The sequence below is a fragment of the Linepithema humile genome, chromosome 2, assembly GCF_040581485.1.
Source record: "Linepithema humile isolate Giens D197 chromosome 2, Lhum_UNIL_v1.0, whole genome shotgun sequence".
In the NCBI taxonomy this organism is placed as follows: domain Eukaryota; kingdom Metazoa; phylum Arthropoda; class Insecta; order Hymenoptera; family Formicidae; genus Linepithema; species Linepithema humile.
This window is the reverse complement of record NC_090129.1, coordinates 13072986-13093132: the sequence shown is the minus strand read 5'-3', so window position 1 is coordinate 13093132 and position 20147 is coordinate 13072986. Positions and strand designations below refer to the sequence as shown.

General features: G+C 28.1%; 1 protein-coding gene and 1 long non-coding RNA gene across 4 annotated transcripts in view; both read left to right on the top strand.

Annotated features, from left to right (window-relative positions):
- The first annotated feature begins 10592 nt into the window (after window positions 1-10592).
- Window positions 10593-14200, top strand: LOC136998105 (uncharacterized). Its single transcript, XR_010888709.1, has 3 exons — window positions 10593-13529; window positions 13662-13820; window positions 14067-14200. It is a non-coding gene; the product is annotated as an uncharacterized lncRNA (long non-coding RNA).
- A 1233-nt stretch (window positions 14201-15433) lies between these two features.
- Window positions 15434-20147, top strand: part of LOC105669371 (uncharacterized) — a 57238-nt gene continuing 52524 nt past the window's right edge. For 2 of the 3 annotated variants that reach the window (XM_012362278.2, XM_012362276.2), the window contains exons 1-2: window positions 15434-15746; window positions 19219-19286. In XM_012362278.2, the coding sequence (XP_012217701.1) occupies window positions 19242-19286 (45 nt within the window). In that variant the 5' untranslated portion in view covers window positions 15434-15746; window positions 19219-19241. The remainder of the gene's footprint in view (window positions 15747-19218; window positions 19287-20147) is intronic. The other variant, XM_012362277.2, reaches the window with a different exon arrangement.

The window sequence follows — 20147 nt, the reverse complement described above, 5'->3', positions numbered from 1 at the left end:
TTAAAAAAATTGAGGAGCAACAAGACAAACCTGTTGAAATTGGTAATTTTTTAATTTTTTAATTTTTACATTACTATTTCTTACATCTTTTTTAATTTAATTTGTATTACCTGCGATGTTTATTAAATTATGATTTGTTGAAATATGTCATTTTATTTTAAAACATTACTTTTTTTCTATATAGCTTACATGCAGGAAATTCTGTTTCTTCAACATAAGATTTTAGTACAACTTGAAGAACTGAAAAAAAAACAGACCAACCGAGAATATAAGACAAGAATCACACGCATTATTGACAGATACAACAGTAGACATTTGCAAATTTGCAGAAAGCCTACCGTTAAAAAATGAGGAAGATTTGAAGAAAATGGAAAAAAATCTTCTAAAGGAAGAGTTTCGTACAAAATGGGTATGATATTAATGAAACATTTCTTTTTCCTTTAATTACTAATTATTTTGATAATTATAGTTATAATTGTATAAAAACAAGAAATTGCGCTCATGCAGTTTTCCAAGTATAATATAAAGTATAAAGTATGTGGTCATTTTTGAAAAGTAGCTGTACAGCTTTATACTTCTGTAATTGTTAATTTAAAATTTTGAAATATATTATAGTTCGATAATTTAAATATGTTCGTGGAAATTATTACATTTGTCTAAAATAATTCGTATTTTAAAATATTATACCACGAATAATCCAACTTTTAAATAGAATCTTAAGTGTTGCAATATTATCCGTAATAAAGATCATTGTTTACAAATAAAATAATACAATTATTTATAAGCTGATGTTGCAGGCATAACGTTCTCAATTAACGATTCTTTTTAAGACAACGAGAAGAGGTCCAAATAAAACACAATATCAAAATGACTTCTACTTTTTATTAAAATAAATTTTTATATACGAAAATACGGCTTTAATAACACACGTCACATCTCATCTCATAATTTATGAAATTTCTAGCTGGAATAATTTAATTCTTTATTTTCGAGTCAGTAAATATGAAATCGGCCGATTTTTGAAAATTTATTTGAAAATTCTTTATTTTCTCGAAGCTTTTGTTAATGGATTATTTTTCTAATAATAATAAAGTACTTTATAGTTGAGGCCTCTTTAGCGTTCATGTATTAAAAACAAGAATCGTACATTAATCCTGCCGTACGTCAATATCTCTATTATATATATATATATATTATTTATATGCAAAGGTATTTTATATGAATATATAGTTAGTAAAATAAAAGCACTCGCTTTGGTTTGAGTTTGTATCCCTCACTTGCATGTATCCGAGAAAACATTATAATTGTTATTATCAAACTGCGCTATTTTGCTGACGCAAAAATCGTGAACTATCTATAATTTGTTGTATACATATGACATATTATTAATATTATTATAAATACATTAGCAAAGTTTCATTCACGCTTTCTTTTCATACTATAATATTTTATAGAACAACTGCTTGTCAATGTAACGTTATAATTATTATATTTATAAGATTTATTTGTAATAAAAAAAAATTCTATAACATTTTACATATTACGATAGCTGTGTACACTGCATGTTTTTGCATATGTATACTGAATATTTATAATAATAGAAACACAAATGCTTTAGCATTATATTAATTATATTATAATTTATTATATAATCTGTGATTATTATGACTAATAATCACAGATGAACTTAGAAATACTTCATACGGGGTTATTGGGTTACAGTTCAGTTTTAAATTTAAGAAGTCGTAATTCAGAAACTGAAATGTAAATTTATTAATATGAATTTTAGATCAACTACTTACTAAGTTTGGGTGGAAAAAATGATCAAGAGCGAGTGAATACAATGATGAAAAAAACTCTTGATAATCAGTTAGCCATAAATTACAGCTGGCTTGGATTTAAAAAGAAGAAGCCATTCGAAAACCTTCAAATGGCTAAATGCATTTTGAGTAAGTATTTAATTCGTATGCAGTAATTATTTTGTTTCAACTGTTATCATAATTTACTCCTTCGTATTCGGAAAAAATACAAATATTAATAATTTTGATAATTATAATAAGTTTACCTTTCGTTTTTTAGACATCATGGCTACAACGACAAAGCAAAATAGCACTGCAAAAGATGTAATTAATTGGATTGGAAAATGGCTCTCTGGTGCTAAGCAACGCTATGATAGAGAAGTGTGAGTATATTTGATCAGTTATTACTATTTTATATACATACATGCCACTATAATTTTATTGTGTAACTTCAATTGACTATAATAACATTGTATATTTTTAGATCAAAAGAGATCCATGACGTCGAAATGGGCGAAGAAAATGTATAATAAATATAATGCGTTCAAGTTAAATATCAGAAATATATAAAGGATTGCGCGGTATTTAAATACATTTATAATAATAATAACATAAAAAATAAAAAAAAAATGTCGAAAAAATATAATATAATGTTAAACATTTCATATTATGTTTGTTTATTCAAAAATAAATTTTAAAAATAATTTTGAAATATAAAATGTTTGAACTATTTTTGTAGATGTATGTTAATATGAGCACAAGGATCCGTTACTAAATTAATAAACTTCGTAAACATTCACTTGCGATCATCAAAGATTAACATGAAAACCTGTAAAATTTCTATTTAATGGAATTTTATTGTTCTCGTATTTATATATATATGTACGTGGACCGTATATTATGAGGACCGACACTAACACACATATTTTTTTGTATACATAGGTATACATCAACATGTAGATGAGTACATTAATGGAATTTTATATATGTATGTTTAATTTTTTTAAATATCGAGCATTTTCGTCTTTATATAATGTTCAATGAAAGTGTCCTCACAATATACGTTCCACATACATATATATATATATATATATATATATATATATATATATATATATATATATATATATATATATATATATATGCCACCGACTACTGATGGAGAGATTTTATTTCGTACGTATAATATTGTGGCGATACTGTGCAGACATATTGGAGATATTTCAGAATATATTCAGAATATCGCCACAATGTTACAAAATGTCTTCAGAATTTCTGTATAATATCGCCAGAATATTACAGAATGTCTCCACAATATCACCAGAATATTAAAAAACGTCTCCAGAATATTACAGAATGTCTCCACAATATCACCAGAATATTAAAAAACGTCTCCAGAATATTACAGAATGTCTTCAGAATATTGCCAAGTGCGGACATAAGACATTCTGCTAACATTGCTAGAATATTTTTGAGATTATTATCAGAATATTTCAGATTTTAAATGTAATATTCTGGCGACATTCTGACGACATTCCATGCTGTGTGGGTTTCAATAATATTTTATTAGCAAATATTTGAAAATTGTTAACACTTTGTAAATTTTATCATATAAATATTCACATTTGCAATGTTGAAACATATATTACAATTTCATTATTTAAGTTTGTATCATAATAAATTTGTGTATGATGCTTTTTATATTATCCTAGAATTGTACTTACATTTGAATTTCAGTTACAATTTTTTGACAATTTTTGAGGTTTTCACAATTAAATATAAAAAATAAATTTCTTTATAGTATTTCTTTTGTAAATAATGCATATAAACAGTAAATATTATTTTAAAAATAATTTTTAAATATGTACTATTTTTTCTTTTATTTTACTACTTTACAAATGATATTTTTTGTGTATATCCCCAAATTATATTTTATTTTCATTTATATTACAGTCTAAATACGAGTACAAAGCAATTTGTATCACAAATGCATCTGTTGCAGCGATATTTAACATTATAAACATTAAATATCTAGCGCTATAATTTGCAATATATGTAATTTATAGCGCCTTTCTAATTTACTTTTCAATTTTTATTACGCAATTTCCAGTGCTATCAATATTTTACAAAATAAAAGTATTTTTTCGATAAAAACTCAAAGCATTTCTATATTAAAGGAGCGAGAGAGAAAACACTAAAGCGTGCGAGAGAGACAGCTACTGTTCGACGATGAGATCATTATTGCCCCTCTTGCCGCTCACCCCGCTCAGCATGTGCCCCTCTTGCCGCGCGTCCCTCTTTGCGCGTGAGGTAACCTTCTCTTTATAGATCTTGGTCACATACAGCCCGTAATCCGTAATCCGCACCGAAAGTCCGCAAAAGTTACTAGGTATTTTGTCCGTAACGTTACGTGTGTTTTTATCTCCTTGTGTCCCATGGAGCCGTAAATACAGACATAACGGTAGTACTATTTTTTATTTAACAGATTATAATTGTTTATTTGTATTTTATTTATAAGAAAACTACAGAATATATTATGATTTTAACAAAAGTTTTAATTAAATCGTCAAATTTAGTTAAATAAATAAAATTAGAAAAAGCATTACTAGTAATAACTAGCAACTTGTAGTAACTTTTACGGAAATTTCATGGAATTACGGCTCCATGGGACACAAGGAGATAAAAACACACGTAACGTTACGGGCGAAATATCTAGTAACTTTTGCAGACTTCCGGTGCAGATTACGGATTACGGGCTGTATGTGACGGCACCCTTAAGGTCTGTTTTTTATAGCTGAACTGGCTGCACTAGTTCAGAGTTTATCTTTCTCCTTCCAATGTGGAGGGAAAAAGATAAACTCTGAACTAGTACAGCCAGTTCAGCTATAAAGAACAGACCTCTAGTTGAGAGTAGACGAGATAGAAAGAGAAATCCGGTACCGAGTCACTGCCTTGTCTGACCGTTTTGTCGAATGGAGGGGGTAGCCTGTGCGCCTTCCAGTATGGTATATATTTCAATGCAGTGCACAGATAAACAGAGTACTCGAAAATGTTAATTGGAAGAGAAAAACGTCGAATGAATAATCGTTACACTTGAATAATTACCGTTTTTATTATTTTTTTTTCGGTTTTCCGAAATTTTAAGTATGATCCAATTGAATTTGATAATTTTGCCACGCGCCATTGGAAAGTTTACATTTTTCTGTAAATTTTAAGTTTTTTCAAAAATTTTTAGATGAAATAGAAAATGGGCAGCATGGGTGTAAAGTTGAGAAAGAATGCCCCATATATAAAAAATGCAATAATTTAAAAATGCAAATAGTTTTTTATACCCTTTTTATGATCACTAATAATTTTCTTTATAAAACATGTTGTGAAGTATAAAAAAATTATTAGATTTGTATAAATATATATATATATATATATATATATATATATATATATATATATATAATGCAATAATTTAGAAATGCAAATAGTTTTTTATACCCTTTTTATGATCACTAATAATTTTCTTTATAAAACATGTTGTGAAGTATAAAAAAAATTATTAGATTTGTATAAATTAAGTTAAAAAGAGGACCGTCGTATTGAAAAAATATGACGGGGGTGGTGGTGGGACCTCATTGGTAAAGTTTATTATTACCATTATTTTTACTAAAAAAAAGAAATAATATCTCACAAAAATAAACCTTTTTTTTTTAAAAAAAAGGTAAAAAAAGGACGTCAAGTACACGCCTTGTTGTATTAAAAAAAAGTTTTTATCATAAAAAACCTTTCAAAAAAATTGTCTTCTCAAAAAAAGTTTTTCTCATAAAAAACCTTTTAAAAAATCTTTTTCTCATAAAAAAAGCCTTTGAAAAAATTTATTTCATTAAAAAAAACCTTTCAAAAAAATTGTCTTCAGAAAAAGTATTCCTCATAAAAAAATCTTTCAAAAACAGTTTTTTTCATTAAAAAAATCTTCTAAAAAAATTGTCTTTTCAAAAAAAGTTCTTCTCATAAAAAAACCTTTAAAAAACAGTTTTCCTCATTAAAAAAACCTTCTAAAAAAATTCTTTTCAAAAAAAGTTTTTCTCATTAAAAAAACCTTTCAAAAAATAGTCTTTTTAAAAAAAGTTCTCATAAAAAAACCCTTTCAAAAAAATATTTCCTCATAAAAAACCTTTCCAAAAAATTGTACTTTTAAAAAAAGTTCTATATACCAAACAAAGTAAAATTTGCTATATATTCTGTTTATAAAAGAGGTGATATCAGAAAATGATGCCAAGTTTAAATAAAACCTTTCAAAAAAAGTTATATTTATATATATTTAACCAATAAGCATCGATAAGATAATTCTAAGAACTTCTAAGAACTAATTCTTAGAACTAGAAAAAGATGAAGAGTAAGTTGAACCGAGATTAAAGTTAATCTATGTTGGTGGAATCGGGCATTAATCATGTAAATTGTAAAATTATTGCCCATTTTCATTGCTCTATAATATTTTAAGATGTATAATAATATTTTAAGGCTATTTTATAGCAGCGCCAAGTTTTTTGCGAAATTTTGTAATATTTTTTTATTTTGATTAAGTTTGAAAAATTTTTTTATTTAACTAAATACAGATATTAAAAAAATAACTAGATACAAATGCAATTATTTTATAAAGTATATTTAATAAAAATTAACTATGTAAGATATAAACACAAATATTTTAAAATAACTAAATATAGAAACAAAAGTAACTAGATACAGATGCAATTATTTTAAAATGTATACCTCAAAAAAATTGACTAGGTGTAAATAGAAATATAATTTTTAAATATACATGCAAAAGTAACTAGATATAGATGCAATTATTTTAAAATGTTTTGCTTGAAAAAAAATAAACTAAATGTAGATATGAATATAATTTTTAAATAAATAACTAGATAAAAATGCAAAAATAACTAAATACAGTCTTATCGATGCTTATTGGTTAAATATATATAAATACAACTTTTTTTGAAAGGTTTTATTTAAACTTGGCGTCATTTTCTGATATCACCTCTTTTGTAAACAGAATATATAGCAAATTTTACTTTGTTTGGTATATAGAACTTTTTTTAAAAGTACAATTTTTTGGAAAGGTTTTTTATGAGGAAATATTTTTTTGAAAGGGTTTTTTTATGAGAACTTTTTTTAAAAAAACTATTTTTTGAAAGGTTTTTTTAATGAGAAAAACTTTTTTTGAAAAGACAATTTTTTTAGAAGGTTTTTTTAATGAGGAAAACTGTTTTTTAAAGGTTTTTTTATGAGAAAAACTTTTTTTGAAAAGACAATTTTTTTAGAAGATTTTTTTAATGAGAAAAACTGTTTTTGAAAGATTTTTTTATGAAGAAAACTTTTTCTGAAGACAATTTTTTTGAAAGGTTTTTTTTAATGAGATAAATTTTTTCAAAGGCTTTTTTTATGAGAAAAAGATTTTTTGAAAGGTTTTTTATGAGATGCATTCGTACGTTGTACGTCTCGTTCGTCGTCACGTTAGACAACGAGCTCTCGATACTTTATCTCGTCGAGCAATTATATACGTAATTAAGTGTTGCTACCCACTTTGTATTCAGAAGCATCTCACATTCGGCACAAATAAATTCTGAAATTAAGAAGAAATACATATTTCCTCGTCCACGGATCTACGAAGTATCATCCCGAAAGAATACCCGTGGAAGGCACATGCCTCTATTTCAAAACAATTATTAATATGCGTTAATTGTGATAGTTAATACTTTAGAGTTTAATATTATGTTATACAGGGTGTCTCATAACTACCGCTTAATACTTTAATAGTATCTTTTGGAGATAAAATAGAGTAAAGAATCTTATACAGAATCTTAATACAAAAATATCAAGGTTACAATAGTTTTTAAGTTATAAACGATCAAAGATGCTAATGATATCGCGTAGAACTGGCACGCTCAGGTCCGCAATTACACGTACACGCGTACCGATCTGTCAACTGTTATTGATTTTTACAAGTCAGGTGATATTGATTTTTACTGCACAGCTGATTTTCCACGGACGCAAAATGCATGTGTATTTTTGTTACTCGAAATATGGGAGTTGTGACTGTTAAATACTCCTTCACGAATAAAACATGACTCGTCTGTAAATAAAATTTTAATGACCAAACTATTGTAGCTTTGATATTTTTGTATTAAGATTCTGTATAAGATTCTTTACTCTATTTTATCTCCAAAAGATACTATTAAAGTATTAAGCGGTAGTTATGAGACACCCTGTATAACATAATATTAAACTCTAAAGTATTAACTATCACAATTAACGCATATTAATAATTCATAAATATTTAATGTTCTGATATTTTATTAATATCAATATTATTTACTTTTTACAAGATCACATAAATCTCGAAAAAGCATTTCACGTTGTCATACGCAACAAGCGCGCAATGTCGCTTTGATAAAAAGGAGACGGAACACGTATGTCCACTCGCTTCTATAAACTGAACGGCGGGGCGCACACGTGCATGTGACGTAACGGCTCTCGTTTGTGTGCGTGCTTTCTCTACCGCGGTGCTCGGGTGCTGGCCGGGTTTGCATCACTGATGTACACTAAGAATAACATATCACTTACTTTTTAGAATCAAATTTTGATCAGTTTTATTTATATATTTTATGTATATTTTATGTATGTTTATTTTGAATTTGCACCTTGAGGCTGTGTTCCATAATTCACTGCCAGTACTGAAAATCTACAGTTTACGTGACGTATATTGTAGATTTTCAGTACTGGCAGTGAATTTCGGAACGCAGCCTGAATAATATATCAGTTACTTTTTATGTTGGTAATATATTAAAAATTTAGATAATTATTAAAATATAAACATATTAGTGTCTTTTTTGGAACTTGGCCAGATCTTATCATTTATGAATTTTTGTGCTATCCCAGATAGCACAATAATATTCTGAGGATATTCTCAGAATATCGAACCATATTTTTCAGATATACTGAGAACATTCGTAGGATATCTAAGATATTCTGAGTATATTCTCAGTATATCCAAATGTCCGCTTTTTTAATATTTTCAGTATATTCTCTGTACATCCTCAGTATATTTTCTGAATATTCTAAGTATATTTTCTATACATTCCTAGTATATCTTTTGAATATTCTCAGTATATTTTCTGTACATTTTCAGTATAAATTTTGAATATTCTCAATATATACCCAATATATCGACGATTTAATTCAAATACACCCTAACAAAAAATTAAAATTTTATAGATGTTTTATTTATTTATTTTTTTCAATTAATTGATAAGTATTAAATTTAGAAAACGTTTTCTAAAATTAATATTTATCAATTGATTTAAAAAATAATAAATAAAACATCTCCTGTAAAGTTTGGATTTTTCAGTTACGAGGTATTGGAATTAAACCATTAATACCATACCATACCAAAAGAACATTATTTTAAACTATAATATTTTAAGTTATTTTTTTAGGTTAAATACTTTTTTAAATGATTGAATAAAATTTAAAGGAGATAATACATATATTTTATTTTGTTTTGCAATATATTATTTTATAGCAATATATATATTTTTTTTATTAGTCACAGTTTATTTTATATTTTTCTATACTATATTTTATTTTATTTTAAAAAAGTAAGTATATATATCTTATTTTGAATTTTTTGGATTCTCTCTTTAGCGTGAGCCAATCAAGTTTTAACAGGCGCCGAGAATTCTTCTTCAGTACATTTTTCGTATTTATATCTCACCACATCTGTAATTACAGTCTAGATTAATATTCTTTCAATGGTATACTTAATATCAAAAATGTACGTAAATAAATAATCGGCCATTAACTGAATGTTTTGTAATCCAATAATGCTGAAATATATTTATAAAGATTTGAATTATAATTGCAATTTTTAGGCTAATTAGCATAACTTAAGTTATGCTTTCAAGTTAAGTTTTATTATGAAATTGAAATATATATAATTAAGACGTTTCTTGATATTACTTACCGTTTATATAAATACCATCAATTAAACACAATTGTGTGATACATAACACTCGTATTAATATTGTATTAATACAATTTTAATCTTCTCACACGCTTTTCACACGACCTTTTCACGTGGATACACTTAGGGCGGTATTTATAGTCCGTTCTTATATTCAAAATCGTTTTAAGCACGGACTTATATTCGCTCTCTTCGTCACACATAGATTGTGTCTGACGAAGAGAGCGAATATAAGTTCGTGCTTAAGACGATCTTGAATATAAGAACGGACTATGAATACCGGCCTTAGAATAGGTTGTAATCTAACAATTTATTGGGGCGGTATTCATAGTCCGTTCTTATATTCAAAATCGTCTTAAGCACGGACTTATATTCGCTCTCTTTGTCACACATAGATTGTGTCTGACAAAGAGAGCGAATATAAGTTTGTACTTAAAACGATCTTGAATATAAGAACGGACTATGAATACCGGCCATTGAACGCTAGATTATAGCACTCATACCGCCATCTGTAGGAATACTACAAAAATTGAATATTATATCAAGAAACACGGTAGTGTCTCGCGCCAAGTTCACGCGCAGCGCAAGACCGAACGTGTATCTTTACGCGAGCCCGAAGAGCCCAGAGAGCCGAGATTATCGGAACTCAATAATGCCTGGGCCGATCGAGTTGATAATGGTCTCAATCAATAGCGCATACCCAAAATATATAATAAAAGTATGCTTATTTTTGCTCTACGTGCTTTATAAATAAATATATAAAAGTCCAAAGTTGAAATGTCAAAAATATTATCTCAATTTCTAGGATGTACAGTCAACATTTTTCACACTAGATGGCTATAGTGATGTTAGTAGTTGGGTTTGTGTTGGTGGCGCTATAGGAAATAGCCGCGCATACCAAATAACCTTACAGAAGATGTGTCAAAAGAATAATATTGAATTCGGCCACTCGCACTACATTGCACTGGTGCACACTCAAGGCTGCTTAATGTTCACCAGTTTTTTATTTGTGTTCATCAGAGTAGTGCAGTGTAGTGCGAGTGATCAAATTCAATATAAATGTATTAAGTAAAATAAGTGTATATGTATATAGGTTATAAGTATTGTGTTTTAATTTTACCATACATTCTGTCAAAAAGCTTTAGTGTATGATCTGTCTAAAATAAATAAAATTAAATATCTCAAAGTTTAATATTTCAATTCTACGTATCCTAAATTAGTTCCAACAATATTTATAATTTCTAGTCAATTTTATATATAAAAAAATATAGCATAAGTCACTTTTTGTGATTATCCTAAATTAGTTCCAATATTTATAATTTCCAGTCAATAATCTTGACTGGAAAATCTTGGAAATCTTGTAATACACAAAATTAAAATTGACCAGAAATTATAAATATTGTTGGAAATAATTTAGGATACATAAAACAGAAATATTAAGCTTTGATATTTAATTTTATTTATTTTAGACAAATCATACACTAAAGTTTCTAAACAATGGTCTTATAAAACATAGTGATGATTGGTATGATTGTATAAATTAATTTTACAATACATTCTGTCAAAAAAGCACATCATTCGAGACTTTAGTGTATGATTTATCCAAAATAAATAAAATTAAATATCTCAAAGTTTAATATTTCTGTTCTATGTATTTTAAATTAGTTCCAACAATATTTATAATTTCCAGTCAATTTTATATTTTATATATAAAATTTATTTTATATATAAAAAAAATGTAGCATAAGATACTTTTTGTATAGTAGTTATCCTAAATTAGTTCTAATATTTATGATTTCCAGTCAATTTTATGTCCATAGAAAATAAAAAACAAAAATTATAAACAAACTCGACAAGAAATCTTGTAATACACAAAATAAAATTGACTGAAAATTATAAATATTGTTGGAACTAATTTAGGATACATAGAAATATTAAACTTTGACATTTAATTTTATTTATTTTAGATAAATCATACTAAAATCTTGAAACGTGTGCTTTCTTGACTGATTAAAATTGACTAGAAATTATAAATATTGTTGGAATTAATTTAGGATACATAGAACAGAAATATTAAATTTTGATATTTAATTTTATTTATTTTAGACAAATCATACAAAATTTCTGAAACGTGTGCTTTTTTGACAGATCCTAAATTAGTTTCAACATTTATAATTTTCAGTCAATTTTATCAGTATCAAAACAAAACAGTATTGTTTTACCTTTCAAAAAATTGTCGTACCTATATATTAAATCAAAAAAAGCTGTCGTATATATATTACAAAAAAAGAAATGATATCTATCAAAAAATTACCTTTTTTAAAAAAAGGTAAAAAAAAGGCGCCAAGTACACGCTCTTGTCACAACTAAAACAAAACCATATTGTTTTATCTTTTAAAAAAATTGTCGTATATATTAAACCTTTCAAAAAAATCTGTCATAGATATTAAAACCTTTCAAAAAAAAGTTGTATATAGTAAAATTTTTAAAAAAGCTATTATATATACTTTCTACAAAAAAATATGATATCAGGAAATGGCACCAAGTGGGACTAAAGAACTATGAAAAAAGTTGTACACTATTTCTATAAAACTCTTCTATAAAACTCTGGTACATAAAGCTGTCGTATATATAATTAACTATATTATATACTATATATATTATAAAAAAATAAATACATAAATAAGAAAACAAAAAATTAAAATTAAAAAATTTTTTAAAAATATTTAATTAAAAAATGAAAAAATATAAAAAATTTAATCAAAATAAAAAGATATTTATTAAAAAACGCAAAAAAACTTGGCGCTGCTACACCACAAAGTATTATAAAGCAATGAAATTAACATATAGTTTACTGTAGCAGCGCCAAGTTTTTTTGCGTTTTTTAATAAATATCTTTTTATTTTGATTAAATTTTTTATATTTTTTCATTTTTTAATTAAATATTTTTAAAAAATTTTTTAATTTTAATTTTTTGTTTTCTTATGTATTTATTTTTTTATAATATATATAGTATATAATATAGTTAATTATATATACGACAGCTTTATGTACAAGAGTTTTATAGAAGAGTTTTATAGAAATAGTGTACAATTTTTTTCATAGTTCTTTAGTCCCACTTGGTGCCATTTCCTGATATCATATTTTTTTGTAGAAAGTATATATAATAGCTTTTTTAAAAATTTTACTATATACAACTTTTTTTTGAAAGGTTTTAATATCTATAACAGGTTTTTTTGAAAGGTTTAATATATACGACAATTTTTTTAAAAGTTTTAGATATACTGAGCATATTCTCACAATATCTGAAAACGGAAATTATACTTCGGATATTCTGAGCATATTCTCAGTATATCTAAAGGCGGAAATCATATTTCAAATATTCTAAGCATATTTTCAGTATATCTAAAAATGAAAATTATATTTCAGATATTCTGAGCATATTCTTAGTGTATCTCAAAAAGGATATCATATTTCAGATATTCTAAGAATATTGTGAAAATATTCTCGTATATTCTCCGTACATTCGTACATTTATAGAATATACTGAGAATATCATGTGCTATCTGAGATACTTATTTATCAGGATATTGCATGTGAGAGTACTCTTGAATGTGACACAAAATGATTACCTCCTTTATCTCTTGATGACCATAGAAGATTATTGCAAATTTGAAGAAGAGTTTCAACAAGACAGGGAAATCAGAAAACAGTTTGTAAGTTTTTTATTCAATGTTGCTTTAAAACTAAACTATCACGGCGCATTTCAATATAGAATTTCAGTATAGAATTTAGTATTCTATCTGGATAAATTAATCACTATTTTACATCTGGTTTTTATGTTGCAGAAAAAGAAAATTTCAACAATTGAAGGAACTACATATGCTAATCAGACGAGAAATATTCTGAACATCATTTTAGATGATAACATTTCTAAAAAATAGTCGTGAACTAGAAAAAATAATCAACACCAACAAAAGACACAACATTTGCTAGCATTATTGTAGGTAATTAAAAACAAAAATATTATAAACATAAGTTTAAAAAGTATGTTATAATTTACACAGTAAATTAGTTACTTTTCTTTAAATAAATTTCAATTATGAAAAACAAATCAATATATGCAATTGTTAGATCAATCTGATAATTTAAATGCAACAATTGTTACATTTAATTTTTTATATTTAACAACAGTTTTCAATATTAAAGTATAAAAGAATTGTAATTTAAACATAATTTTGTATTTATTTCAGATTACATTTCTACGGTAGAAAATTGCAGTCTTCATCAGGTGCAGAAAGTTATGTAAGAATGGTTTCGGCATGCAGGAGATCGCCTCAATTATTTATTGAAAAAAGGTGACATAAATGAGTAGTATTACAAATATATATATGTATATTTGGATTTTATATTTTAACATATATATCTAATATAGTTTATATAAGATGTAACGGTAATAATAATTTTATAATCTATAATTTTATTGCAGTATACTTGAACTCAGTGAGCAAAATAATATTATATAATATAATAACCAATTATAACGATACAAAAACATCAGATGACGATCATTTGCTACTTGAGTAATTATTTTACAATAGAATTCTTTAAAGAGTATAAAATCATCATTTTAATAAAACGTTTATCTTAAGGGCATCTTAAAATAAGTCTTACAGTCGTCTTATAAAACAAATCAAGAGACATCTCGAAGACGTTTCTAAATCGTCGAAAATTGTTGCATAAGACGTCTCATAGACGTTTTAAATACGTTTCTCAGTTTTGTAAGACGTCTGAGTGATTTTAAGATGTCTTTCAGACGAACATAAGACGACATAATGTTGTGTGGGTAGGTTAGGTTAGGTTAGATTTGATTAGTTTTTAGCCGTTATTATTCAGATATTGATTGTATTCAAAGACGTAAGAAAATTAGCTTTTTTAATTTCTTGTTTGTTTTTTTTTCTTGTTAATAATATTTTGACACGTCGGTACTTATAATCATGTAATTTACTAATATAGTGAAACGTTTCAGCAAAATGTTTTTAAATTTTAATGATTTTTTCATGGAAATCTTAAAAATCGTTAATCTAGCCGGATAATTAAAATTAAAATATCTCGGAAACTAAACATTTCTGTACATTCGCACTTGTAGTAAGTGGCCTCAACTGCATTCAGTGTTACGTGCCTGTAAAATTTTATCAAAATCAAGGCTGAATCGGATACGGAAGCTCAGCCCTTCACGCTACCCTCGTCAGCATTGGTTTATGCTCGGTTGTCTCCGGTGGTATTCGGTTGCGACCGGCAAGCGCGTGGCGTGCGTCCGGCCGCTAGCGCCGTGACATGTCGGCAGCCGACCAAAGCAGCTTAAAGTCAAACGCTGACGATTGGGAAACGATGTTGTTGTCTTCGTCGCGCGCGCCGCCGCCGACCATCACTTCCAGCTGCAGATCCGCAGTTGGTGCGTGGACTGTTTGTTCCATTCGTCGCGTTTCGACGACGACGCGCTTACTGTCTTAATCCGTTCGTAATCGTGACTGGTGCTGCGACAGTTAGAGCGGTCGTTGTGCGTCTACAATTCGCACATACATGCTGCATGTTCGTCGCCGTTGGCGATACAGCTACGTGCCTGCTTGTGGAAGTATCGATTCGTTTGAGTGCGAGAGCGAACGAGAAAGCGAGGAAGAGAAAGAAAGAGAGGAAAAGAGACTTCGTACTTTTGACTCGCGAGCGGCGTGCGAAAGCGTCACTTTACGCGCGTGGCGTTGTGTCGTCCCGGCGACACGTAATACATTTTACGCCCGCCAGCGGCATTATGCCGCGATTATTATAAGCGATGACAGCACACAGCGGCCTACTCGAGTAGCCGAGTTAACGCACTTCGGTGTGATAACGCACACGGAAGGAAGCATACGCCGTAACAACACGTCATCTCGATGGTGAGTCTACGAATCGGCGTCGACGTCACGCGTGCGTCACGATGAGCACGCGCTCGCTTACGCGCGTTTCTTCATGGCCAAAAACCGATGACAACTCTAATACAAATTCTCGGGAAAAACTCACTGGCGGTTACTTTTTCGGATTTAGGATTCGTGAGGTCATTGAACCTCTGTTTCTCTTGAATTTTATTTTGCTTTAAATTTTTTAATTTTTATTCTACTGTCTTTTGTCTTCGAGTTTGTTTGCTCTTTCTATTTTTTGCATCCTTTTCTCGCACGTCGTCACGTGAGAAGGCGCAGATAAATGTAAATCGTGACGTGACACGAATGCGAAACGCGTAATACGAGGAATGACTTCATTCTCCCGCGAAATTCTAAAGAGGATTTCTCGATACATTCTACGGCGACCATGATTTATTGGTTTTGAATAAAATGGAAATCAGATTCTTTGACGATTGGATTTTGTCCAGAATAAACTGAAAATCGAAAAAGTTTACCGGTAATTTGTTAATAATTTACTGTAGTAGTGTTGTGTAATCTTCGTTAATTTTTGGACAAATCAATAAATTCCGCAGAAAAGATGAATAAAACGCGTAAATCATCATCAGATGTTTCTTAATTAACATCAATGATTCTTAATGATGTTATGCAAATATATGCAATATATGATATTATGTTCGTGCAGAAAACAAATTTTTATTCTGTGTATTGCATTTGTTCTAGATTTTTTTATGTAATATTTATTATATAAATGTCCTACGCTCTTTTTTAGAATGCAATATTATTATTTTTTTCTTTTCTACTTTATTTTTCCTGTTTTTATCAATAATTTTTCTTCTTATTAACGATAATTTTTATTTTACGTTATTTTATTGTAGTCTTGTTTTTTTAAAAATTCTGTCGAAATTATGTGTATTATTATTATATTTTAGTGTGTGCAAAATTCATTGAAATATGATAACTATTTGCTTAATACAATTCTTATATTACATTTCCTCCTGCTCTAGATATACTTTTATAATTCTGCTTGGATTGAAGTCATCGATTGAGATTCCTAGATTTTTTATGTGCTTCTATACATTCTGCTATCTCTTTTGCAACTTTACTCTAAAGATTTACTACGTGTAATCACGTATAATCACTAAGGCTGCATTCTGATATTCACTGCCAGTACTGAAATGCTATACGTAAATGTAAAAAAGTGGTTTTAAACCAGGAATGTATACAATGATGCTGGATATGTTACAATGATAAGTGAATTTTAATCTCTGCATAATTGTTATTAATAAGCTATAAAATTATTCACATTTTTAATTTAAATAAAGGGGTATAAAAACAAAACAATTTTAAAAACAAAAAAATTACTACACACAAAAATGAATCCTTGAAGAAACGCAAATATGCCTTGATCTAAGAATATTTTATCCATAGAATAGCGCCAAATATAAATAATCTCCGATTAAGAATAAATTACACACATCTGCAAAGTTTTGTTTAAGAATTATAGGTGGTTTCTTAATTTTGTACGCTGAATACGAATCTGATCGCAGAAATTATCACATCAGATTTTTGAGTTAATTTGCGTAAAATAGTCCAAAAATGACGATTTTGGCTGTATTTATGAAAGTATTATAGAGAAAGTAAATTATTTCCTATATTTTAACTGATATAGTATAGCTTTATTATAGTACTATCCTTCCTCTTCAAAATCAATTTTTATTTGCCAACGTGCGATTTTTTTTCGCCGAGATATACCAGTTAGAAGTTATGAACTTTTGAAAGCATAGGAGTATACTTAGCTCTTTAACAGGCTGAAGGAACTGGGCACTAATACAATAAACTAAATATATTTCAAAGAGTTTTAGGGGTCGCTGATTTTAAACCTGGAGTCAGATTTACAAAATTCGCAATGGCGGATTCAATGTCACGGATCCCTAAATCTAAATTTTAGATAATTATCTAAATAATCTAAAATTATCTAAAATAATTATATTTCGGCGAGAAAAAATCTCACGTTGGCAAATAAAAATTGATTTTGAAAAGGAAGGATAATATTATATAAAGCTAAGCGGTTAAAATATAGGAAATAATTTGCTTTCTCTGTGATACTTTCACGAATATAATAAAAATCATCATTTTTTGACCATTTTACCCAATTTATCTCAAAAACCTGACGTAATAGGCAATTTCTGCAGCCAGATTTGTATTCAGCGTATAAAATTACGTAGGAAACTATCTATAATTCTCTAACAACTTTTAATATTCTTAATTTTGCTGACCTGTATTATCCTTAAGAAATTAGCTAATGGCTAGACAAAAAACTTATTTTGTTAATGTAATCTTAACAAAGCTTTTATCAATTTTTTTTATTGGTGATCTAGTTATCGATGATTCTACTTGAAATGTTTGTAATTCTTGTGCGATTATTTTATTTTATTTGAAAAAATTATTTATCTGAGATGGAGGTTTTGAACTCGAAATTCATGTGAGCCAAGTATTGCACGTACTATGCCATTTTTATATTAGTTATTATATATTGTATATATTGTATATATTGTATATATTGTATATATTGTACATATCGTACATATCAGCAAAAATCATAAATTCATTATCATCATAAATTTGTATTTATCTATAACTAACACTGAGATACATAGTTCTGAAATAACATAAGTCCAATATACAATCTAAATGGCAAATTGTCGAAATAAAGAAATTCTTCATCCAGTAGTAATAAAATTTATTATGACTGGATTTATTTCAGTTTCTTATTTCTTTATTATTTATGTCAAGTCTTTATTATGACACTTTATTGTGGAATAAAAATTTATCTAGTAATGGCTAAGCTAGATTACAAAAACTGATTATAAATTTTAGCTAGTAATCAGCTATATCTTATATTAAAAAGTTTATTTTTAGCTATACTAGTTTATTTTTAGCTGTACTAGCTTGCCACTAGTCATTATACAGGGTGTCTGGCAATAATCGCCTCACCGGTCATATACAGGTAGAGGAGGTCAAATCGAGTAGAAAAGTCCTTTACCATTTTTTAATTTTCATAATAAGTACTGAGTAATTAACGAAAAAAGATCGGCGAATCCGCGCGAGTAAAGCGCGCGCGGTGAGAAGGACGTCCCACTGCTATGCGATCACTAGGACACAAGGATCTAGCGTTACGCGCCGCTCGTATGTTGCCATTGTCATTTGTAGAGCGCTCCTCCCAACGCTTCATCGCGCGCCTAGTGATCGCATAGCAGTGGGATGTCCTTCTCACCGCGCGCGCTTTACTCGCGCGGATTCGCCGATTTTTTTTCGTTAATTACTCAGTACTTATTATGAAAATTAAAAAATGGTAAAGGACTTTTCTACTCGATTTGACCTCCTCTACCTGTATATGACCGGTGGGGCGATTATTGCCAGACACCCTGTATAAGATAGTTAAATTTCGGCTAGTTTAATTTCTACCCAGGTACGATTTTCTACTGTGTGCGTATGAGCCCGGTCTGCCGCCTGACAGCTCCGCTAACGCGAAAACAAGTGAGTTTTGGATATAAATGGAGCTTTCGAGTATGTGATTTTTAATCCAGGAATAAATAGCTTTCAAGTTATGTGATTGGGTTTGTTATAATCGTATAACGTATAACGATTTTAGAAATAAGAATACCATCTGGAGGATAAAATATACTGCGAACAAACCTATTTATTAATGATGCAAGTGAACATTTCTAGCTGAAGAGAGCATTCTATGCTTAAATAAAGACAAATAACGTTCAATGAATAAAAGTATACGTCAAATATATGAGTCAAGAATTTAATTTCTTTGTACATTAGAGATTCTATTACATTAATGTATTATACACAATTTTCTAAATTTAATAAATTTTTTATCTTTAGGGGTTTTTTTTCACAAAAACTTTTTCTTATCTTAAAAATTACACAGTTCAACAAAAAACAGCTTTTTTGGACTTAAAAATGTGAGATATCTCCTTTTATAGTTTTTTGATGCCGAATACAATACCAGTTTCAAAAATGCTCTATCACATCACAATTTCGAGAATTTTAAAGTTGTAAAAAAAAGCTATTTTGACCATGTTATAACTATGGTATGCGACGTCTTAAAAAAGTTTTTTTTGTTTTTAATAAAGTATATTACTAGAATTTTTAACTCTTAAATGGGACTTTTTATGTTCATCACGATTAACAAGATTTTGGTGATTAAATATTGTGTTTGTCACCGCAAGCAGATTATAAATGCAACTAAGAACTGCGAATAATTCACTGAATATTTTCAATTCATGTGCAACACATAATGATTTTCAAAATTGCTGGCTACAAATGTGATGTTAAAATTGACAAATTTAAATTGGCGGATTTTAACATAGTGGATATCAAAATAAT